General features: G+C 54.3%; 1 protein-coding gene across 6 annotated transcripts in view; it reads right to left on the bottom strand.

Annotated features, from left to right (window-relative positions):
* Positions 1-24,668, bottom strand: part of ARHGAP23 (Rho GTPase activating protein 23) — a 77,472-nt gene that overhangs the window by 42,292 nt on the left and 10,512 nt on the right. For 4 of the 6 annotated variants that reach the window (XM_057501410.1, XM_057501408.1, XM_036930483.2 and 1 more), the window contains exons 2-3: positions 3,429-3,590; positions 825-852 (exon numbers count right to left, since the gene is read on the bottom strand). In XM_057501410.1, the coding sequence (XP_057357393.1) occupies positions 825-852; positions 3,429-3,590 (190 nt within the window). Of the gene's footprint in view, positions 1-824; positions 853-3,428; positions 3,591-7,052; positions 7,506-24,668 lie in introns of those variants that run through there. The other 2 variants (XM_057501413.1, XM_057501412.1) reach the window with 1 other exon arrangement.

Below are 24,668 nucleotides of genomic sequence, written 5' to 3'. Positions count from 1 at the left end.
ACTGACCCAGCGAGAGCCGCAGAGAGGCCCTGAAGCTCACAGACACCCAACACCCACACCTTCCACCCGACTCCCTTCCCCAGGGCTGGAGGGCTCCAAGCAGAGGCCTGAGGATCCCAGGGTGAGCCCCCCCACCTCATGACATCACATAATATCCCAGCAATACATCTCTGCCTCTAACTTCAGAGAAATGGGCCTGTTCTAGGTCAGCTGGCTCCTCCCCACCATGGGCCCCTGCTATGGGGACTCGGGGAGCCAGTGTATCCATGGCGGCCCCGCAGAAGCCCCCAGCAGCAGAGAAGGAAGGCTGCTTGTGCAGGGGGTTCTGCCTTGAATACCCTGAGGAGCCTGGGTGCCAATGAAGGGCCCTTTGGGAGAGCAAGGGTGACAGGAGGGGAACTGGGCTGACATCTGGAAAGATAAAACCTCCGGGTCCCTCCTTAGGCCCAGCAGAACCCGTGTATTGAGGTGGGCCTTTGATCAGCTGCACCTTATTGCCAGCACACCCACAACACTGCCCCACCCCCACCTACTCCCCTGGCCCTGAGGCCCCTGCCATGCCGCAGTCCAGGGCAGGGGCCAGGTCTTAGAAAGCCATCTGCTCCCTAGAGCACCACCCGCAGCGTGGAAAGGCAGGCCCAGAGGGAGACAAGTGTGAGAAACGATAGAGATGTGCAGAGAAAGGCAGCGATGGGAGCAGCAGTTGAGAGTGAGTGGCACAGCAAAGTCCAGGCCCCCTTGGGGGACAGAGAGAGACCCAGAAGCTGCAGGATGAGTAACAGCTCGGCCCCAGCCCTGGCACCCAGCCCCCCGCTGCTCCTTACCTCCTCCTCGGCCTCCATTCTCTTCCTCCTGTAGGGGACAGAGAGGTGGGTGTGGGCCCTCCGTCCAGCCCCACCTGGGCGGGCCCTTTCAAGCTCCCCCACCCAGCAGCCTCCCTGCTTATCTTCCTTCAACTAGCCCCGCGCCTGGAGAGGGCGGGAGGGGGGTCAATGGAAACGTCAAGTCCCAGCCAGCATTTCCCAGTGACACAAAGCCCTCTCAAGCCTGCTGATCCCACCACATCAGCATCTCAACCACTTGAAGGCCCCTAATCCAATGGGAGACCCATGACCCCTTCCCCTGGGGAGCTCTAGGCCCAGTGGGGGAGGCACCAAACACACTAACACACAGAGAGGCACAGATAAGCAGACACAACAAAAGCAAACAGTGGCTACCAGCTTTTAGAGAATGGAGGGAAGGCCTGATTAGTGTTGCTCTGGGGGAGGGGATTTTAAGGCCAGTTGGAGGGTGGCTGGGAAGGCATTCTGGGTGAGGGGAGCAGGTATACAAGTACTCGGTGGCAGAAATAAGCAAGCGGGTGTAGGACTGGACTGGTTGAGCTGAAGGAGAGAGAAAGTCAATCCCAGCGAGTGACAGAAATCAGACTAAAGCATTCAGATTTGAAGGGAGAGAAAGAGGGAGCCAGCGAATATTCTTGAGCAGGAGACAGTGGATGTGAAAATGCCAGTTAAGGAAGAAGATTCTCGCATCTAGGTAGGTGGCTAAGACATAGAGTCAGGAGATGCACTAGGGAAGTCTCCAGCATCATGCTGGTAAATGAGGGGGTTGAGGGAGGAAATAGAAACAAGGGAAAGGAGGCCAGAGAGCCAGCAGAATGCGGCATTTTAGAGCTGGATGGGACCTTTGGCGTCATCTTGTCTAAGCCCCTCCACAGGGTTTATCCATTTTACAGATGACAGGGCATGACTTGCCCAGGGCCACTCAGAGACTCAGTAGCAGAGCCAGAGCTGGAACCCAGGACTCTTGGGCACCCCAGCCAGGAGAGGAAGGCCGTTGGGCCCTGCTGAAGAGCAGTCCCCACCCTTCCATGTGGGGGCGCATGCCCACTGATGTGAGCTGACAGCACAGCTAACGGGTGGTGGAGGCAGACAGATGCATTTAGACAGCTGAGGTCCCTGCAGGCTCCCAGCCCTGAGCAGGTTCTGGGAAGGGGATGAGGTCCCTGGCTTGCCCTGCTCCAGGGTCTCCCAGTGCTCCATGTGAGTGAGGTCTCTCTGAGACAGATTCCACACCCAGGCTGCTTCTGTCCCTGTCAATCCTCAGCAGTGTCCCCTGAGAGAAGGTGGCAGGGCCCAGGAAGGAAGGGCTCTGGGGAAGGAGGGAAGGAGGGAGCAGAGGTTCCAGGGAACTAGAGGGCTGGTGTCCTTGGGCATCAAGGGGTGGGGCAGTGGCCCTCCCACATACCATCAGCCCTCACTTAAGCACAGCTGCAGCCACTGAGAATAGTTTCTGCAGGTGCCCCCAGATTCAGATGGGGATATGAGAGTTGCACAGTGACGTGTACACATGACATGTATTTACAGACACCTATATGCACACATCTGGATATACACACATGCATGCACATGACCAGCATACCGTGAATAAACATGTGCACACAAATAGAGACATGCAAGCATGCAGGAACTGGCAGCGAGATCCAGTGCCTTGGTTCTCTGGCAGGCGCGACTAAGCTCCCCAAGGGAGAGTCCCCCAACAGCTGCTCAGGCTGGTCCCAGTCCCAAGGGAAGGGGAGAAACAGGTTCATTGACTCTAAAATAAATCTGTCTCCTTCTGTGCTGGGAGACAGGTGGGGGAAGGGAGCAGGGCCATCCCAGAGAGCCCTGCTCCTGCCGAGGGCCCCCTCTAGTCCTCCAGCACACCTGCTTCACTGTCAGGGGCCTCCCCCTAACACCCACAACCAAGGGCGGCCTTGACTCCTCTACCCGAGACCTTGACGTTTATATTATTAGCCTGGAAGCACCCTTTCAGGTCAAGTAGATAAATGCTCTCAGGTTACAACATGAGAAATGGAGCACAGAGAGCAGTGAGACCACCCCAAGATCCACACTGAGTTGGGAGTTATACCAAGACTAGAACCCAGGTCTCCTTCATCCCAGCCCAAGGCTCTTTACAGTGCACAGAGCTGAGGCCAGCATGGGCCTGGGGCATTCTGGGAGGGGTCCCCAAGGTGTGTCAGGACAGACTGCCCAAGGGCTCAAGCTGGGGACAGAGCAACTAACACAGCTCAGCAGCAGCCAGTGGACAACAGGCCCCAGGAGCTCCATCTCCCTGGGACAGTTGTTCACCTTCCAAAGGCCCAGAGTCAGGGGGTGTGGGTGAGCATCCTCGCCCCCTCACCTCTAGATTCTTTGCCCTGAACTGGCCACCCTGCCCCATTTCCCGAGAAGCCTGAACCCAGAGCAGTTAGGGGTCTTGTCCATGATCACACACCACAAAATGACCCACCCAGGGCTGCCCCTGCCTCTCCGTGACCCCCCTCTCCAGGCAACAGAAGAAGGACTGTGGAAGGGACAGTGCAAAGGAATCTCTCCTCCCCACACCTAAGTTTCCTCAGGCCAGGGCACTGGGCAAGCTGGGTGTACCTTCAGGCTGCAGTGCACGGCTGACTCTGGAGGGTACACGATGAAGTGGCGCAGGGTGAAGCCAAAGCCATCCTGGAGGCTCTTGTGCAGCAGCAGCGTCCGTGGCCCCTGCCAGGGAAGGGGGCGCCCAGGAGAGCACCCATCTCTAGGGCCCAGTGGCAGCTGTGGGAGCACAGGGAGACAGGGTTGAGGGCCCATGTGGCCCACACTCCCATCTGCACACTGCCTCCTGCAGCCCAGAGGCCCTGAGGAGGACTGGAATGGGTCCATGGGTCTTGGGTTCCAGTCACCCTCTCCTGCCCCCAACCTCCTCCTCACTCTTCCTCTCCCACCCTCGCTAGCATGATGGCTTCTGCCTTCTTCCTTTCCCTTCAATCCACTCATGACACATTATAGGGAAATAACTCACTGCAGTGAGCCATGTGTTCATTCAGTTCAGTTCGGCAAACATTGCTGAACACCTACTATGGGCCTGGCACTGGACACACAGCCTTTCTGCCTGGGAAGTGCTTGCTGCTATTTGAGCTCACTCCTGCCTGCTGCTGCACAATCACACACACACCAACACACACACACACACACACACACACACACACACACACACACACACACACACACTATGCAAACACAGACATCCACACTCATGCTGGAGAGAGAACACACCACAAACAGACAGGCAAGCGTACTCACGTGCACACAGACATGAACTGCAGACACAAAGATGCACTCAGGCACAGATACACAGGCACACACATGCATCCTTCAAGAACAGCAGCAGGAAAGGTAGGGGACAAAGAGCCACAAGGGACTAGACTGGACATCAGACAACTAAAGGGACTTCTTGAGGCTTTGGAGCCCAGCCAGAGGCCTGCCTGGCTGTCTCACTGAAACTTTGTAGGGAACCGGGTTGGGGAGGGCACCCCACTGCCCTCTGGTCGACCTGATGGAACACTTGGGATTCCCCAAGATGACATGCAGAGGGTATCTGAAGACAAGTGTTTGGGGACATACAGGTCTGTTTCTGGGGCAAGAGGGAGAAAAGGACAGAGAGCACCTAAGAGAAGGCTCCCTTCAGGTCCCCTGCTCAGACGCAGTGAGGGGAAATGGGTGACAGGCTGTCAGAGACACTTGCACAAGGAAGCAGATGGTAGACTGAAGTTGGGAGCCAAGGCAGGCTGCCTAGAGACAAGCCAGGAGGCTTCCCTCAGGGGCTCTGTGACCCCTGACCTCAGGCAGCTGAGCATATCTGGGGCCTCTCATCCCAACCTCTGGGAGGACAAGCCCCTGCATCCCCATCTTCAACAGTCCTCAGTCCCTTCACTCCTTCTTGGCACCTCACAGGAGCCTTCAGCTGTGGGAGGAAAGGTGGGCCTGGGGTGGTTCTGGGGTGAGGCCTCCCCCTTCCCTATTAAGTTCCCCTTTCTTCCCTAATAGCTGGAGAAAGCTCAAGCTTGCCACCCAAATGTCCTGATACTACATGTTCCTTCATGTAGCCATCCACCCTCCTGTTCACACATCCTGTGGAGGGGAGCCCGCCCTGTGCCCAGCCCTATGCTAGGGATTTCTGCATACGGTGGGAGGCTGGGCTGTGGGACAGGGTATATCCTCTAATCTCAGAAGCTTAAAGAAAAATGTGACAGAGGCAATAGGCTTGTTTCACACGGTCCCAGAGAACACAGCAAGGTGGAAGATACAAGGAGACTGAGGGGAGCTCCGAGCCAGGGAGACCATTCTAATCACATACATCTGGAAAACCACCCCGGTGAGGTTGTGAGCTCTCATTCCCTGGAAGGGTCCGAGCAAAAGCTAGAGGACCCACAGTCTGGAAGTCCTTCGTTGAGATTCCAGCATCACATTGAGCGGGAGGTCCAGTGACAGCCCCTCAGTTCCCTCCACTGGTGGCTGTAGCCTGATCTTTCCCACTGAGCCCCGTACCTCATGGGAGTCTGAGGAGACCAGGGGAGAAAATTCCCTAGGAATTTGCTGAGGTCTGAAATCCCCTGGATTTCCTATCTTTGCTGGCCTGGCCAGGAACTGATCAGGGAGAGAAGAGGGCCTCAGGGGACCCTCCACTGCCCGCGTGCGCTGCCTCCCTCGCATGTCCTCCAACAGGCTCCGAGCTGAGGTTGTTTGCAGGGCCCATTGTTTTGCTGGTGTTCTGGATTAAGGTTTAAGCCACCAGCTGCCCCAGTGATGAGAAGTGGCTGGGACAGGTCCCCGCACGCCCCCCAGCACACATCCTGCTTGGAGCTTCCAGCTGCCTGGGGGTGCCCCTCCCTGGGGGACCTGTCTGTAATCCAGGGCAGTGGGCATGCCTTCTTCTCTCAGATCTCCTCCTCACACAGGCACCACTGGTGCCCCTCCCTTATCTCTGCCTCTCCCATGCCTCTTTTCCTTCCTTCCAGCCCCCCTTCCCCCATCCTTTCCAACCAGGTCCTGGAGAATGTCGGTGTGGTAATCCCCCTCCCTGCTGCAGCTACCACACCCCTGCCTGTGGAGGAGACATCGCAGCCCCCATCAACAGCTGTGGGAAGTTCTTCCTTAGATTTAACCTCAATCCTTCATGCTGTCATGCAGGCATGTTTCCTCTCCTGCCCTCTGACCTGGCACAACACTGGGTCTTGCTCTCATCTTGATGGGGAGGAAGGTGATAGGCACAGAGACAGAGAAGCAGCCAGCAGTGAGAACTAGAAAGGTGATTAGATTGGGAAGGGGCCTGGCTCACACATCCTACCCACCTCTGCCTGAGATAGGCCCAGAGACAAGGGGATGGAGAGAAAGAGGCTCAGAGGACACAGGGACTTCACTAATTAATTCTCTCCTGGCTCAGATCTCTTTCCAAATGCTCTCCCCTTCGTGTTAGGGAAAAAACAGATATCCAGAAATACCAACAGATGGTGGAAGAAGCACAAATGACTCCAGGGCCACAAATTAGACAAAACTGGACTCATGGTGGGTTGGCCACACCAGGAACTAGAACCCAGGAGTCCTGCTCCTCCCCACTAGGAGCATAAAGAGGTCATTGCAGGGAGCACAGCGTTCATGCTGGGCATGGTGCCCACTGTGACTCACGCCCTACCAGCCGGGTCGATCCCGGACATCAGACACACTGTCCCCGCCCCCCACTCCGGCCCTGTCAGTCCTCACCCTGAGAGCATTCACTACCTGCAGGGGCCCATTCTGCCACCTCAGCCTCCTTTGCTTGCTAGAAAACCCTTATGTGCCCCTGTGCCCAGGTCCCCTACAAGGGAGAGAGCAGAGTGGTGCTCACTGTTCCACTTAGCGGTACCCCTGCCTGCTTCTGGCTCAGAGTCCCTGCCAGCCCAAACTCTCCAGGATTCCATGCTCCAGAACCTCTTCAAACAACGCTGATCTCTTCCACCCTTCCACTGCCTGTCGGCCCACTGGAAGACACCACACCACCCACACTGGGGGTTGTCAGCCAGCAGCCCTGGAAAAGCACCCAGCCATTATCACGTGCATCTCTCCAGCTCCTACCTCACTCCCCTCTCCGGGCCATCTGTCCGGAATACAGTGCGCGTACAGCTCAAGGATAGCAGGGAGTTGGTGGCCCGGTCCAACCCAAACCCACGAAGCCTACCCCTGCCAGTCCTGGGCGCTCACCCTGGCCCGGCGCGGCCCGGACAAGCGGCGGTCGCTGTGGCCGAGACAGGGCAGCCAGAGGCAGCGCGGCTCCGGGGAGCTGCAGTCCACGCCGACGGCGCGCTCCCAGCGCCAGCGCGCGGCCCCCGCGCGCTTCACGCACCACACGGCGCTTCCCACCAGCGCTGCCGCCGGCGGGGACCCCGGGGCCGGGCCGGCGCCCCGGCGCCAGCGCGCCGCGGGCCCGGCTTCCGGAGCTGGGCGCCCTGCGCGGGGACCCGCGGCCGCTCCTCCGCGCCCGGAGGGCGTCGTCCTCAGACCCCCAGGCAGCAGGCGGGCCCCGGGGGCCCCCGCCCGCCCCCCGGAGCCGCGGGCCCGGGACCCAGGGGCCCCGAGGGGACAAGCGGCCCGCGCGGACGGAGGCAGGACGGCTGGAGCGGCTCGCGCCTCCCGCGCCCGCTGGCTGAAGGCGCCCGAGCCAGACACGCCGGCGAGTCGCACAGGGCAGACACCTCCCCCTCCGGGGCGGCCCCTGTCAGCGGCCGCCCGGATCCCACACTCTCACACACCCCCAACACACAGCCGGGAGGCTCTGTGCAGCGCCCCCTCACAGTCACACACTGCACACCGGCTACAGGCACACACACCCTCCCTCCCACCGACTCATGCAAAAACTCAAGTGTACCCTGGCCCGCACACGCTGTACTCTTTCCGTTTCACACAAGCACCCAGCTTCATGAGCCCCAGAGAAATACACATCCACTCGTGTACACATCTCTCAATAGATGCCACACGTAAACACACATTTCCCACCCTGTACAGACGTGTGCCGCCCAACACAGTCCCACTCCAACACACCCGCACACACACTCCATGCATTGATGCCATGGCCCCGGAGGCCTCACACACACAAACACACGCACACACTGCCTCTGCACAGAGAACAGCATTCCCTCTCCTAATGTCCCACACCAGGGTTATGATATACCCTAAGGCTGCAGGTAGGGAAGTGTGACCGACCCTCTTTCCCAGGTCCCCTTGTCCATTAGCTCTACCTAGAGCGGCCACCACCAGACTAACAATGGGCTTAAACCTGGCCACCACCGCTCACCTGGCATGTGAGTCAGACAGGAAACCCGCATGGCTGGCAGACCCTGCCCTCCTCCCCTTGCTGCTCTCCCTTCCCAGGCCCCTTCCCAGGTGGGAACAGCAGAAGCCTTGGCCAGTAAGTGTATAGTCGCGGCCACCATGTCTAGCCTACCTGACTGTTCACAAACTGAGTGCTTCTCACCACAGCTGCTCCCAGTGGCCCAGGGCCACTGCTATGACCCAGTTCCTGGGACTCCAAGCCCAGAGCGCTGCATTCCAACTTCAGATTTTACACCTAAATTCTAGCCAGCAGCCAGGGAAGGGAGGCTGGGGTGGGAAGGGAGACCAGCTCCAGCCCAACCCTGGCCCAAATCTAGGAGTCCCGAGAGTAAGGGTCACAGGGTTGGCCCTTTGTCGGGCAGTCACCAGGAGGGAGAAGAGAGCAGAAGTGTCAACTCCCCCTTCCCTGCCCCATCTGTCCCCTGCTGTCCCCAGCGAGGACAGCCCTGACGGTGGTAGTGTGGGAGGTAGGGGAGGAGGTGGAAGGGCAGGCAAGGAGAGGGGCTTTGGGGCCAGAGAAGGAGAAATAGAGGATCATGTGAGTGGGCAGGAGCAAGGATGCACAAGCAAGGGAGGGAGGAGGAAGGGTGAGAGTGGGGCGAGTAGGGGCCAGGGAGCGGTTTTGTTCTCCTGTTTCCTGTTTGCTGCCCGCTGGGCCCCCTGTGTAGGAGCCGGACCCCCACCCCCACCCTGGCGGAAGCCAGACGGGAAGAGCAAGGCTGCCGCTAGCGCTGAGTCAGGAGGGCTTCGGGGCAGAGCGGGAAAGGACCACAGTCAGGAGGAGCAGAAGGCATGGCACCTCCACTGGCACCCTCCCCCACTCCCCAGTCCCTAAACCAAGGATTCTGGGTCAGGCCCACCTGGGCTCTTGCCTGCCCGGTGCTTTCCTGTCACAACTTTTCAACGCCAGGCCCTCACAGACCAGCTGGAAGCACCACCAAGATGTCCTCAGCCGTGTTACACCACGGCCCAGGCAGAGGGCAACAGCCACAGGGGTGTCCTCACTCAGAATCTGGCCTGCTTTCCCAGCAAACAGCCAGGAAGTCTTTTTAGCTGCCTAACTTGCTTTCCCCTTGCTACAAAAGTCCAGTCCCTGATTTTGAGGAAATGCAGTGACTCCCCTGTCATGCTCCATGGAGCCTCTCCTGGCCAACAGGTGTTGCTGTGTATCTGGATAAAGAATCCACCTCCCTCAGAATTGATGAGTGTTCAGAGAGCTGTAGGGGGTGAAGTGGACAAGCAGCGTGGGGGGGGTGTCCAGGGTTACAGAGACCTGGGAAATGATGAGCCATATATGATGACCATTTCCTGCCCATTAACCAGGCAGGGGCATCAAGGCCCAGCACAGGAAGTAACAGCCTCCTCCAACACAAACCACAGCTTCCCCACCACCTCCCCAGCTGCCTCTAATGGGGCAGTGACAGCAGGAGGGGAGTGCACACAGTAGGGCCTCCAAGACTGTACTAGTTTTAATAAATGATCCTTCAGGCCTGGGGAGCCTCTCAGCTCCCTCCCTTATTTCCTCTGGGAAAGGAATGCGGGGTGGGCCCCAGAGGATGGTGGGGGAGGGGGTCAAGGGCTGGGAAATACCAGGCGTAGCTGAGATTCTATTCCAAGCCTTCCTGCCTAGTGTGAGTCCTCCTCCCTTACACCCTTCCCAGCTTCCTCGCCCTCGTCAGGGCCTCCCCACTGAGCAGGCCCTCCCATCATCCTCTAGTTTGACCAGCTTGCAAAATCCATTCAACCTGATCTTCCTGAGGGTCCTTGGGGCAGGGCTTGGGAGCTGCACCTCCAAGGGGAGGGCATCCAGTCTTCCTCTCTCCAAGTGAGATAATCATCCATTACTGTTTGAAAGCACTTTCACTTCATCTCATTTGACGCTTACCCTAAGAACTGGATATCCAGGGATTGCTCTTGTATCCATTTTTCAGATGCAGCAACTGAGGTTCAAAGAGGACAAGTGACTGGCTCAAGGTCTCAGTTTTACTAACCTGGGACCAGACCCCAGGGTTCTAACCCCGACTCAGAACTCTTTCCATTACCTCCTCATTTATTCATTCAACAACCAGGTTTTCAGTGCCTGCTGTGGGCCAGGTGCTGTGCCAGGGGCTGGGACACCTGGGAGGATAAGTGCAGACCTTGTTCTCAGGGTGCTTATAGCTCTGCTCTAAGTTTCCCAGGTCCTGAAACCTTTAGGGGTCCTCCAGCTCCCGATCCATCTGCCTTCACCCTCACCAAGGGAGACTTCTACACACCAATGGAGCCCCTGTGTCTGGGATTCAAGGCCTCTTCTCTCTGGGAGGGGACACTTTGTTTAAGGATGGGGTCAGGGACATCCCAGGTTAGCTTTTGGACCAGAGGGTTGCCTCCACTGGAGAAGCAGAAGACTGCTGGGGTCAGCCTGACAACCAGGAGCTGGGGAAGAGGAGAGCGTCCCAGGGCCCACGGGTCAGGGCCTATTAGAAGAGAAAAACTGATATGGCTGAAGGGCATGTGGCTCCGGAAGTGAGAGAAAGGAGTTCAGGGCCAATTTGCCTGCTTTTCCTTCCTCTGTCTTGCTTCGTGTTTCCTCCCAGAATGTAGGCCACATGACAAACAAGGCCCCCACCGCAGGAGAACCATCCAGCACCCACTGCATACCACCAAAGGCAGACCCATAACCACCCCACAAGCTCACACCAACACAGAGCAAATCCACAGCCTGCCCTGGCCAACACAGGCACTCAGGCAATGTGACACCCTAGGCCTGCCCGCCCAGCCCACACCTGGGCCCCTGCCCCCTGCCCCAGTCTCCTGGCTCCAGAGCAGCCTCCCCCTCAGTCCTCCTCCACCCTCTTGCCCCATTCGGATGCCTGGTTCCCCGCACCACTTTTTTGTAGTCCTGACATGCCTCGACAGGCCAAGCTGATGAGCAGGCCAAGCAAGATTGCATCTCCCCAACACCCTCAAAGTGCAGAGAACCCCACGTTACTAGGGGCCTGGGGACCCAGCACTTGATCAGGCCTGTGGGCAGGGGGTGGTTCAAAGGGTCTCTCCAGACCCCATGCTCTCCCCATCCAGGACCAATCTTGCCTGGAGTTGGGGTGGTTGTGACACTCTTCTCCCACCTTCAAACTGGACCCGAGAGGAGTCCTCTCTGGGGAGTCCTCTCTGGGGAGAGGAGAGTGAGAGAAGAGGAGGAAGCACTTGCCATGCCAGAAGCGCCACTGCCATCTCAAGGAGGGAGCAGCGCAGCCCCAAGCAGCACAGAATCCCCCAGGTGGCAGCATGGGTCAGGGCTTAGCACCTGGGCCTGGAGGCCTCTGGATTCAGGACTTCTGGGTCCAAGTCCCATCTCTACCACCTTCTGGCTGAGAGTCCTAAGGTGAGTTACTTAACCTCTTTGAGCCAAGAAGATGGGAATGACACTAATTTCTACCACATTGGTTGTTGGGAGAATTAAGTACATTAAAGAAAGTCCTTAGCACAGGCCCTGATAACATAGTAAATGGTTCAATAAATGCAAGCTCATTTTTCTTTTTTTTTGGTGGGGGGGCTTTTTCCTTTAAAAAAAATTATTGATGTATATGTAATTGACATACAACATTGTATTAGTTTCAGCTGTACAACATAATGATTCATTATTTCCATATTTGTGAGGCATCCCCCAATAAGTCTAGTTACCATCCCTTACCTCTCTAACACACATAGTTAAAGAATATTTTTTGTGCAAGGAGAACTTTCCAGATCTACTCTCTTAGCTACTTTCAAATATGCAATACTGTATTATTAACTATTATGAATAGTCACCAGGTTGTGCATTACATCCCATGACTGATTTTATAACTGGAAGTTTATACCTTTTGACTCCCTTCACCTATCTCACCACCCACCACCCCCGCCTCTGGCAACCATCAATTTGTTCTCTGTATCTATAAGCTTGGTTTGTTGTTCATATTCCACGTATAAGTGAGATCATACAGTATTTGTCTTCTTTGTCTCTTCCACTTAGCATAATGCCCTCAAGGTCAATCAAAGCCATCTGATTGTCTTTTGGATTTTCACACTCTCATACACAAAGTCATAATCACATTCAGACATGCAGACAATTTGGCCATATGTACACAAAGACACAGTGACACAGGCAGACACTCCCAAAGGTCTACATGGACCCAGGTGAACCCATTCCCATGGGCATCCCCATCACCTCGTGCTGCAAGCCCCCCACAGGCTCCTACATGCCCCAGCACCCCCCACCAGGGAGGGATCATCAAGAGCACCCCCTTCCACAGCAGGACTCAAGCAGTCCCAGAGCCTTGTCCTGAGGCCCTTTGGGAGTGGGGAAAGAGTGGACAACACAAGACCCCAGGATGAGGCCTGCTCCCAACAGGCATGGAACCTGGCAAATGTGATGGGCTGGCAGGGCCTCCACCCAGCAGGAGAGCCAGTTCCCTCCTTGGGACACCAGAGGGACAGGAGACTAAAGATGAGCATCTTTCCTTGTGATGGGAAATGAGAACTTGCAGAAAAGGGTGAGGCTGGAGTCAGCCACAAAGTAAGCAGCAGGGCCAAGGCCCAGGCAGCCGTGGGCCAGCATGGAACAGAGCCCACTACAAGCCCTCTCCACCCTGATTTACTCTATGCAGCAGCCCCTTGACTCAATGCATGTCCTCCATGTACCCTTTCTGGTCTCTGGGCCTATCTGGTGACTCCCCAAAGAGAAGAGGCTCTGCCTCCTCTATCATACTGGGAGCTCCCTGAGAGCAGGGTTTTCTTTGCCCCATATCAGACTAGGGTCTCCCAAAGGTCCTGGCCTGTGTTTTTCGTTCAGAATAGAGACTTCTCCAGGTTATGGCCTGAGTCTTCCCCATTAGATGAGAGCTTCCTACTGACAATAGCTACTGAATTCTCAGAAACGGATTTGTGCTACTAGAGTGCTTTGTACATAGCAAGCTCTTAAAAATTATTTGTTGATGGAGAGAATGTGGAGAAATGGGAACCCTTGTTTATTGCTGGTGGGAATGCAAAATGGTGCCACTGCTGTGGAAAACAGTATGTGACTCCCCCCAAAATTAAACATAGAATTACCATATGATTCAGCAATTCCACTTTTGGCTATGCACCCAAAAGAAGTGAAAGCAGGGACTCAAACAAATATTTATACACTTATGTTCACAGCAGCATTATTCACAATAGCTAAAAGGTGGAAACGACTCAAATGTCCATCAAATGAGTGGATAAACAAAGTATGGAATAAATGCAATGTTTATTCAGTCTTACAAAGGAAGAGAATTCTGACATATGCTACAACATGGATGAACCTTGAAGGCAATGCTAAGTGAAATAAGCCAGACACAAAAAAACAAATATTGTTTGGTTCTACATACATAAGATACCTAGATTCATAGAGACAGAAACTAGAATGGTAGCTGGGAGAAAAGGGATGTAAATTATTGTTTAATGAGTACAGAGTGTCAGTTTGGCAAGATAAGGAAGTTCTGGAGATGGATGGTGGGGATGGCCGTACAACAGTGTGAATATACTTAAAGCCACTGAATTGTATACTTAAAAATCGCAAATTTTATATTATGTGTATTTTACCACACACAAAAAAATGGCAAAGTCAGAATTCAACTGAAAAAAAAATGTTGAAAGAAGAAGGAAAAATGAATAGGTCTGTCGGGGCCCAGCAGCAGGCCCTGCCCACAGAGGCTGCCTAGGACAGCTGGTACCTCCTACCTGGAAGACCTTTCCCCCCATCCCTTTCCACTGTGCCTTCTCAGAGCCCCTATTATCATAGTTGGGGCCCTAATAATTCCCTCACAGGGGGTACTCTCAGGCTGCCAGAGGAGTCTGAACCTTGCACACAGTAGGTCCTGCTGTCTATCAGAGACTGAAGCAATGGATGCACAAATTCTGGGGATGCCACATCCCAAGGTGTCAGGACCCTGAAAGAGTTTTCCTAGCAAAAATCAGGCTAAATGTGGGGTTCCTGACCCCACTCAATACCGATGTCTATTCCAAACTTACACATGCTTATACACTGCCCATTACACACACACACACGGGTGTGCACACAGAGACAAGTCCCTGTTTTTGCATACTCTCCCATGCACATACTCTAAGAAAAACACGCCTACCCACGGAAGAGTGCACAGTCCTGCCAGAGACACCAGCAGGTCCCATGTGCAGCAGAGCCCCCTGCTGGCCCAGGTCTGTCACACTTATGTCCCTTAGAGCCCAGAGTGGGCAGATGCCCTCATTCCTTCCACCCTGCCTCTCCCCACAGCATTCTCCAGGCCTCTCAGGCCCCAACCACATCCCAGGATCACCCCTCTCCACCTCCCACACAGGAGTAGGGCCCCTGCAGAAGGACAGAGTAACTCTGGGACTTTAGGAAGGTTCTCCCTTTGGCCAAGGAGTATTGGAGAGAGGCCAGGGCCCCTTTTCAGACTAGACTGTGTTTGGGGCAGTCATTCCTGGAGGCCGGAGAATGCCTGCAATGACTCTTCTCCAAAATTATCATATCCATCATTCTCTGCCTCCACGCTGGACAGCTCATCTCAGAGGACTCTGGGGGAGAACCCGGGGAGCGATGCTCCCTGTGGTCCCACAGACACCTCTCCAGAAGTTCTTCCTGTTGTCTGACCACCTGGACAGAGAGACAACAGGTACACCCAATAGTTTCTTTCAGGGGAGAGCTCAGTCCTAGTCAAGCTGAGACCACATCCCCTCCCAGGGCAGGCCTCTACAGATTCGAAAGTCTCCCCTGGGGTACATGGGGCTCCCTGCAGGGAGAAACTCTTAGCCCCACCCCTGAAACTACCCACCCCCTCACCCCAGGCCCTGCCCAACCTGCCCAGGTCAGCCTTGCACCCTGCCTATGGGCTGTACCTCTCCCTAATCCAGCCAGGGATGCCCCAGAGGCTGCTGAAAGGGGGGGGGGAATGGTGGCTCTACAGGGACAAACAAGCTCCCCAGGCTTCTGCCCATGACAGAGCTGGGACGGTTTCTGGGCTTGGCTCTGTGGTCAAAGAACAGATGGCATCGCCTTTGGCCCCAGATCCTACCAGCAGAGCAGCCTCTTAAGATCAGTGTGAAAAACACACCTATCCACCACCTTGGTCCCTTGGCCCCCTACCCAGTCTGATGTTAGGTAGGGAATGCTGGGCCAACCAACAGAGGCACCAAAGGGTGGAGGCTAGGAGGCTGGTGAGACAGAGACCACTGTTGCAGCACTGAGAAGGCTGATAATGGAAAAAGGGTCACACTTGCCACTGGATTTGGCCCTAGCCCTCTTCTCACTGTGTGACCTCAAAGTCACACAGGTTTTTGTTATTTCTTCAGCTACAAAATGAAGCTAGGGATAGCAGCCTGATAAAGTTGCTGGGAGAGAATTCTGAGAAGAGATAAATGGGAGGCATTATGGCCTCCGCCCTACATCCCACCCATCAGAGTGGACCCTGCTCCTCAAATGTCTCCTGAGTCCGCCACTCTGCTCCAAACCACCATCATTTCTGGGGCCCCTAATAGTCCAAACTAATTGTTTTAATACTATGGCTAGCAGTCCCTGTGGGACATACCTCCGGGTTCCACACCCACCATACCCCTGTCCTCGGTACTTGGCTACCCTGGCCTCCTTCCAGTTCCTTTGAGGACCAGGCACCCTTCCAGCCTCAGGTCCTTTGCACATACTGTTTCTGGAATACTGTTCTCTTATCCAGCTCCCTCCCTGCCTTACCAACCCACACCCTAAATAACTCACCCAATGGTTCTCAAAAAGTCAATTACTCAGAGACACCTCCTCTGGGCCCCAGATCAGGTCAGGTCCCAGGTCCCTGTGTATCCTCTCACTGCACTCTTGAGTTGGTGTGTATATATTTATGTGGTTATTCTGACCAACATGATCCCCCTGGGGCTGTGAGCTCCTGAAGGCTGGGAGCACAATCTGCTCTGCTGGCAGTCAAATCCCCTGTTCCTGTCACAGCACCTGGCAAAGGTAGGTGCTCAGCACACTGTTTTGTAATGTGGATGAACGAGCCTCTCCTCAGAGAGAGTACACGGTAGCCAGACCCCTGTCCCCAGGAGGGGTCTACCTGGGGCAGGGGTTGTTTCTGAGCTTTGTCCATCTTTCTGTAGCCCCACTGCTTCCTCAGTGGGAACGAGATGCAGAAAGGAGGGGGAAGGGGGACTGGAATAATGGCATAGGTGGTGGAGTGGAAAGGAAAGCTGCTTTAATCCCCTTTGCAGCGTTCTGTCCCCTCACCGCAGCTAGCCAAGCCCTTTTCCACCCAGGGCTGGCCCACAGAATAGTTCGCTCTTCCCAGAATGTAACACTGGTCTCTCTCCCTCCCCCGTCTTTCCTTAACTGAGCCCTTATCCTCCAGGTCTCAGCTTGACCGTTTCTGAAAAGCTTCTCGGGCAGCAGGCTAAAGAACTTCCTGGTGGCGGCTCCGAGTCAAACCCAGGTCTGTCTGGGGGCAGAGCCCAGGCTCTTGGCCACCTGATCACACGCCTCAATACTACCAGTTTCTCCCTCGAGGCCAGTCTGAAAGACACGCCCCCTCTCCGGGCCTCAGTTTCCTCCTGCAGGCTTGGCCGCCTCTACACTTCAGGAAGAATGGCCGGGAGGACCTAGGTGCGGGAGGAGGCACCGGGCGGAGTGGGAAAAGGGAGAGAAGAGAGATAGGAGGCGCGTGGAGCGGCGGCAGCCTCGCGCCAGCCAGACGTGAGAAACGCCAAGAATGCGAACTACGCCGGCCCCTGCGCTATGAATAGTGCGGCCAGGCTGGCAGCCCAGGTCGGCTCTTTCCGCCTCGCGGCCCCCGCGCCCCAGCCCTGCACCGGGAACCTGAAATAGGCCAGCGCCAAGGAGACTCGCTAGGGAGCGGAGGCTCAGAGGCAGGAGGGAAGGGGTATGCTTATGCAAATGACATGCAAATAGAGAGCAACGGGCGTATCTGATTGCTGGGTCTCGGCCGGTCTGGGAACGTGCGCCTAAAAGGCCACTCACCTAGAGGCAGGGCCCAGCGCTCAGCACCGCGGGGCCCCTATCCTCTAGCACCAGCGCGCCTGCGGCTCCCAAACCGGGAGGTCCTTCGGGAAACCCCGTGGCTGAAATCCCACTGACGCTATGCAGCCTCTGGAAGCTCTCGCTCTCTTCTGTAGTCCCCATAAGGCTCTGCTGCCTTCAGACACCATCCATACCCACCCCAGCGCCAGGTCAGCCCTGCCTCCTTGGACCTCATGTGTCTGACAGACAGCTGGTCCCACATCCCTGACTCTGGGCCTCCTTTCCTCATCAGTGACGGCAGTGGGGAGCACACTGGGAGAGATGGGCAGGAGACTCAGTGCCCATGACTAGTCCTGCCCCAAACAAGTCAGTTAACCCCAGAGCTCTGCTCCTCTTTCTGTCGTTCTGGGACTATTGACTAGGTGTCACAGAGGACAAGGAGTCAAAGAAACTGAAAATCAGGTTCCAGCTGTGTGACCCCAGTCCAGATTTCTTCCTGCTCCAAGCCTCAGTTTCCTCAGCTGTAACTGGGGTCCTTGAGGGCACTCAGTGCTGAATGCACGGCACGTATGAGTTGCTCAACAAATTTAAGTTCAATAGTCCACAAAGGATTTTTTTTTTAAGTAACAAAACAGTTCCTGAACTTTATGAAGTTCAAAATTCCTGACTTTATGAAGAGACAGACATGTCACAAATAAGGAGGTTGCACAGCATAGTGTTTAAACATTTCTAAACAGGATTCAGAGGTATCTGGGCTTGAATCCCCCAGCATGGTTCCACTTCCTATCTGCGTGTCCTTGGATGAGTTACTAATCTCTCTGAGCTTCTGTTTCTTCAATTACAAAATAATCTATTCGTCATGGGATTGTGTAGATCAAAGATATAGTGTGTGTAAAGCGCTCAGCACAGCAGTATCTGGCACTGAAATTCAATAAATATTAGTTGCAACCAAGACTTTTATTATTATTATGTGGTTCTCAGAGTGCATGACAACTGCTATGGGAATGTTTACCGGTCAACAATATTTAGTCAACAGGGCCTGGTTTAGAAGTTGGAGATAGAGCAGTGAACAAGACAAAGTCTATACCCTCATGGAGCTTAAATTCTACTGCCCAGAGGAGGAAGTCCCCATATATTTAAGGAAATTGGTAGTGGTTGGGTGGGTGAGGGCATGGGAGGGCACAGTGATTACATAAAAGGATATTTGAACTAGGGACTAAAGGATGAATAGGAGTTTGAGAAACAGAGAAAGTAAGGAAGGCTATATTAGATAAGGGGAAGAGATGGCATGGCACGTTTCTGGAAAGGGGAAGAGGGTGGTGCATCCCATTTCTGTCCTGTCTTCTCCATCTTCACCTCCAGTTTCAGCCTGCATAATCTCTCAACTAGTCTCCTGCCTTCACTGCCCAACACGTGTCCATGGTTCCATGGACGTAAAATTCCTTAATATGGCATGAGGAGTTGCCATAATGGTGGAGGGGAGGGAAAGAATGTGACCATCACTGGCCTTGACAAGCTCATCTCTCTTTACTCTCAGTCTTGCACTCACTGAGCCTATAAGAGTCTAGGCTGTTTCACAAGTCCTAGCCTTTGCTTGTGCTGGGTCCCTCTCTCTGGAGCACCCTTGTCTTCCTTCTCCATGACCCCTCTCTTGTCCCAGCAGACACCTTTCAAGCCTTGGCAAACTTTGCCTCCTCAGTGAAGCCTTCTTCCCCTCAGAGCTGGAGCACCTTTAGAGGAGGTAGGGGCTTGGCCCATGTCTACTGATGGAACCCTAGAGTCCCCCATACCACTCAAGAGCAAACCCAGATTCCAGGCAGGCACAGGGAGACCCCCTGTGCACAGCAGAGTTACTGAGAAGCAGAAAAAGCAGAGCATAATTGTGCTGTTTTCATCCACCACCTGATGATGTCTGTCCTCCCCACTCCTGTATTATGCCAACCCCTACTTGGATTTCATGGCTCAGCTGAGGGTAGAGGGAAGGGTTCACCTGTCCAGGATGGGGGGCTCTTCCTGGTCATGCAATGTAGCAGCCACCACAGGACAGGCTTAGGTTTCAGAAAGATCCAGATTTAAATTTAAAATCTGGATGACCTTCAGTGAAGTTGTTTACCCTCTCAGGGCCTCAGTTCTTGTTTCAGTAAATATACAACTATTTCACAAAATATACAACCTTGAAAACTGATCAAAAGGAGTTTCACAAAAGAATCCTCAACTTAATGATAGCTTTGGAAACAGGTGATGAGAGAAAAGAAATTCATTTATTGCCAACTGGTTTTTTACTAATCCCTATGGCAATTCACCCACCAACAGTGTTAGACTTTTTTGTGACCACTTTCACAGCTAAATGATGTCACAGTGAAGACACTAGCTGCCGGTCTGTTTCCCCGTTAGGCTGGGCCATTTTTATGTCAGTATTTTTAGCAGAGGACCACAAGGAATGTTTTGGACTGGCAGATAGTGTTGATGCAGATCTAAGGAACTGTGGTTATAAAATCCTAGTGGAACTTTTGGGTGTTAGGGAAAGCAGAAAAGGAACCCTATTGGGGCAGGCTATGTCTTATTCATCCAGGTCCCAAGACCAATGGAGAGAGCTGGGAACACAGGAAATGGTTACCAAATGAACAAAGGCCAGTTTGCATTAGGATCTGGCCACTGCCTGATTTCCCAAGCACTGAGTCTCCGGTTTCTGGAGTCAGGCCCTTCTCCTACCCCAGGATGAAATTGAGAGGGACACTCTTTGCAGGCCAGGCCTGGGGATGTCCTCAGCACCCGGGCTGCACCCAGTCTCCCAGATAACATTTTCCCTAGCACTCTGGGGACCAAAGCATCTGGGAGCCACTGGGGGAGGAAAAGGTTCCAGTGGGGAAGAAGGGGGACTGGGCCTGTTTGCTGCACCAGCAGCAGTCCCAGCTTTGTTGCGTGGCCTCCATTTCCTGACTCCCATTCTCCCCTCTTGTAGACATCTCACCCACTCCTGGGCTCTGGGTCCAACCTCAGCTGTCCCCTCACCCCCACAGCCCACCAGGTGCTGCAAGGCAGAGGGGAGCACAGTGCCAAGATTTCTTTAGAGCTAATGAGGGCTCAGCTCTGCAGATGCCAGTGCAGGAGGGCGAGAGTACCAGGACCACCGCAGTCCCCATCACAGTCTTGGTGCTCAGCTCCCTCTTCCCACTTTCTTGGGAGGAACCAGGGGCCATACCCTTAGGAGAGGAAAGGGAGATTTAGAAGAATCATCCCAAATAAGGGTGCCAGGATGCCAAGGAGAGATCCGGTGTGGGGGTGTGAATTAGAAAACAGCCTCAGGGTGGGGTAGGGGTCTTACCGGGACTGCCAAATGTTCCACTGTCCACTGCTCAGTCCACAAAAACCCACCAACAGAAACCTGCTCTTTCCTTCACCTCCTTTCATGGAATCACAGCAGGTCATAACTGAAGAAACTCTGCGCATCACTCCATTATCCTCAGATTGTAACTCAGCCGCATGGACCCCCTTCTTGCCTGGCTTCCATCTTCCCTCGTCCTCTCACTCTTTTGTGTCCCTTCCCCTTGACCCTGTCCTTTCTCTAGGCCTCGGTTTTCCCATGAGTCAATGGGGACGCCGGGGGGAGGGCTGGCCTATGACAGCCCTAAGATGGGCCCTCTCTGCTTGGCTTCCCTCCTCCCACCCACCCTCTCTCCTTTGGAAATAATACTGAGTTTCCTCCACATTGAGAATGAAGGGGCCCCATGGTGGAGGGCAAGGGTTCCCACTTCAGCCTCCCCTTCTCGCCTTTTGGAAGGTCTAAGGAGCAGGAAAAGCTCTGAGCTTCACCCCTCCCTCCTACCAAGGGCTAAAATCCTGCATCTACCCCTGAATCTCTTCAGAGTTCTCATACTCTTTGAGAGAATTAAAAAGGAAGGAGAAGCCGTGGATTTAGGAGCCCAGAGGCAGACAGAAATCCAGCTGGGGACTGATAGAAACCAGGCACGTGAAAAAATGAACTCTGCGCTTCCCTATATTGACCCACACTTGGGGGCCAAGACCCCTGGAGTGGCTGTCCTCCCACATGTCCCACCCCCAGCCTGGCCACATTCCTCTGGCCCACACACCTCCTGCCGGTCTGCCAGTCCAAGGAGGCCAGCACTGCGTCTGTTTCCATCCTTGGCTTGCTGGTCTCAGTCATCCTTATGCCCTACCCCGAGCTGTCTCTCCTCCCAGGGATTCAGACTGAGAGTTGAAAGGGTCACTTCAAGGAAGACCTGCCTGCAGAGGGCCAGCCAGACCCAGGGCTGGCTCCTCAGCCAGATTCCCGGAGGCGGTGCACAAAGGCCCCACTGTTCCCCCGACCCCCAGACGCCCCCAATGCACTGGGCATAAGAAGCCTTTCTTTCCCCAGTTCCATTCCTTACAGGCCCATCCTTCAGGAGAGGCTGAGGGGTGGTGGGACAGCAAGCTACCAGTTTCCCCTCCACTACCACCACCACCGCACCCCCGACCCCCTTGGGCAGCCAGGATGTGGAGGCAGCCCTGGGGTAGATTTTGGGACCAGTGGCCCAGGTGCTTAACTGTCCCTCAACCACCAAGCCTACACTAGCCTGCCTCCTCCCACCCAACAGAACCACACCCATCCTTCTAGGCCTCCTCCAGGAAGCTTCTCAGGACTCCCTCTCCTCACAGGAGTTTCACAGCCCAAAACCACAGCAGCCAACTTCTCAAGTTCCCAGGAGGCCGGGTGTCTGCCCCTCTTTGCCCCAGTCCCCCACAGCAGGAACCAGGTCTCCCCTTCTTCTCTAGCTTCCTACCATACAGTGCTGACTCCAAAGCAGGGCCCTTAAGGTTTCTCAGTCAACACCTCACCCAATGCCTGAATTCTCTCTAGTTCAGCCTGTGCTTGCTCACTTCCGCTGACGGGGGCCTCATTACCTCCAGGAGCAGCTTACTTTCTCTTCAGATTACTCTGACCGTAAAGGGTTCTCTTTGTTGGGCCAAAAGTGTGTTGTTTTCATTTCCATCCATTGATTATTTTTTGTTTAATAACAGTTATTACTACCACATTGTTTTTCATGTGAAACCTTCATAAGAGTGTATATCAATAATACCTTAATAAAAATACATATATATATAATAGTTGTCACTAATAGTTGAGATTACCAAATGTCAGCCACTTTACCTGTAGTACCTCATTTAATCATCTCAACAATTTTGAGGGATTATTTCAGCAATAAGAAAACTGAGGCTAAGAACAGTTAAATAACTTCATTACAAGGTCCAAGGTCAGATAGTGAATAAGGGGTAGAGCTGAAATTTGAACCTCAGCAGGCTGAAGGCAGGGCTCAAACAACCTCCTTCCCAATGTTCCTCCCCATGAGGGGCCATGCCAGACTGGGCCTCTTCTCTTCCCTGGTTGCCCATCTATATTAGAAGACAGACCACATTACCTACACAGAGTCTTCTTTTTTCCTAGCCAGCTCCCTACCAGCCTTTGCCAGCAGATAAAAATGTGGTCTGGAGGAAGTGACTGACTGATGTCAGTTCAAACCAGCAAATGGGAAACGGGGAAGTCAGAGGGGAAAAAGTCACCTGCCCAGGGACACTTGGGTTTGAGCAGGTTGGAGATGACTCTGAGCCAAGGGTTTAGGACTGGAGGTAGCGGGAAATCCAATACCCCTTCCCGTGAGAGAGGGGGGATTGACAGGCCTGGCCCAAAGCTAGACACTCCACCCACCTTCCAACCTAAAAGGGACAGAGTCTTCCACCAAGGTGATACATTGGGCTGAATATCTCAGGGCCAGAGTGATGAAAAAGGAACAGGCCTCTTTAATCCAACCTGTAGACTTTTCCATGTGCCCATTGCTCAGGACTGTCCCCTTAGAACTCTGGGGGAAGAGGTGGAGGGTTAGAGCAAGAGAGAAGCCAGAAGAGTGGCCCCTGTTAAGCTTTAGAGGCCGTCATGTCAGGGTGTGGGTGAGCTTTCCTTTCCTCTCTAGGTTTGGCTCAGGCATTCTTAGTGCATGTAACACTCTGATGCATCTCTAGGCTGCCTTCCCAAGACCCCAACCCCAACTACTTCCAAAGGGGTAGTTTACAGGATTCTGTAGGTTTTCCATATACTGTCAGTCAGTCAGTCAACAAACATTCTCTGAGTCCTGGCTGCAAGCCAACCCCTGTAGATACCAAGACATATACAACACATCTGGGGCCATTTGGAATGGTCAACACCTCAGCTCTGTCATTTACTAACTGTGTGACCTTAGGCAGCCACAGAATCTCTTTGTGCCAGTTTCCTCATCTGTTCAACAGGATAACATACCTACCTAGTGGTAAGTACTATGGAAATAGTTGTTTCATTATGTTTCTTGTTCTCGAATAACTCCAGTCAGATGTGGGAGGCTGATGTGTAACCCAGCCATCACATTGCCAGGGTAAAGCTGGGCACAGAGCATCCTGGGAGGCGAGGGTTGCTCCCCAGCCTGCACTTCACAAACATTTACGGAGAGCTGCTCTGTGCCAGGCACTGTGCTGATCACTGGGGAAACAGAGATGAACGGAATACATTGTCCACTCACCCAAGCTCCTCCCTGGCCTTCCCTCTCCCTCCTGGGGCCCAGCTCCAGAATCCTGCACGGAGAGGGTACACAAAGAACAGAACCATGTGGAGAAAGGCATGGCCTGGGAGCCTAGAAGTCAGAACACCTGGGTTCAGGTCCACCACTCACAGGCTACCTGACCTCAGGCCCTCTCTGGCCTCAGTCTCCTTACAAGATGAGCCCTCTGCTCCTGCCACACTGACAGGTGATGAATATATTCCACTCTCACAGAGCTCTCCACTCACCCCAAAGTGCAGACCCAAGGCCAATCCAGCCTGCTGTCCCTCTGAGGCAGTGGGGAGGAGATGCCCGCCTGGTACTGACTGGCACTGCCTTGCTGACAAATTGGCACAATTTCACATGGAACATGGGGGCCTGGATCTAAAGGCGGCTTGTTTAAAGGGGGTGGAGGGTGCTGGGGGAAGGCAGAGCCAGCTCCCACAGGCCCTATTCATGGCTTTCTCTGGGGAGGAAGAGAGAGCAAGATAATTAAAACCTGGCTTTGTCCAAATCCCTGACCAAGCCAATATCTCACCTTTGAACCCCCACAGCCAACAGAGCAGGGCTGATGCCCCTTTGGAAGGAAAACACTAATGAACTGAGCCACAGCCCAACTGCTATAGGCTGGCATGGGGTGGGGGTGGGGGGCTTGGAGGAGTCAAGGAGCTGATTCCCCACCCACCAACGCGGATGGGCACCTGAGGCCTCCCGTCCCCAGGCCTATCCCAGACAAAAGACAAGCAACCAAGCTCCAGTCCAGTGACAGGCTGACCTTGACCTTAGGCTGTGTCCAAGATGGGCCCAGATGGGAGGTGGTAGTGACACAGGGACAAAACAAGTCCTAAAAAGCAAGATAGCAGAGTGAGAACATGGACTCTGCAGCCAGACTGCCAGGTTCCTACCCTGGCTCCCCTCTTTGTTAGTGAT

This window comes from Manis pentadactyla, chromosome 4, assembly GCF_030020395.1.
Source record: "Manis pentadactyla isolate mManPen7 chromosome 4, mManPen7.hap1, whole genome shotgun sequence".
Lineage (NCBI taxonomy): Eukaryota > Metazoa > Chordata > Mammalia > Pholidota > Manidae > Manis > Manis pentadactyla.
Note: the sequence above shows the minus strand (reverse complement) of the source record. Positions and strands in the feature narration are given on the sequence as shown.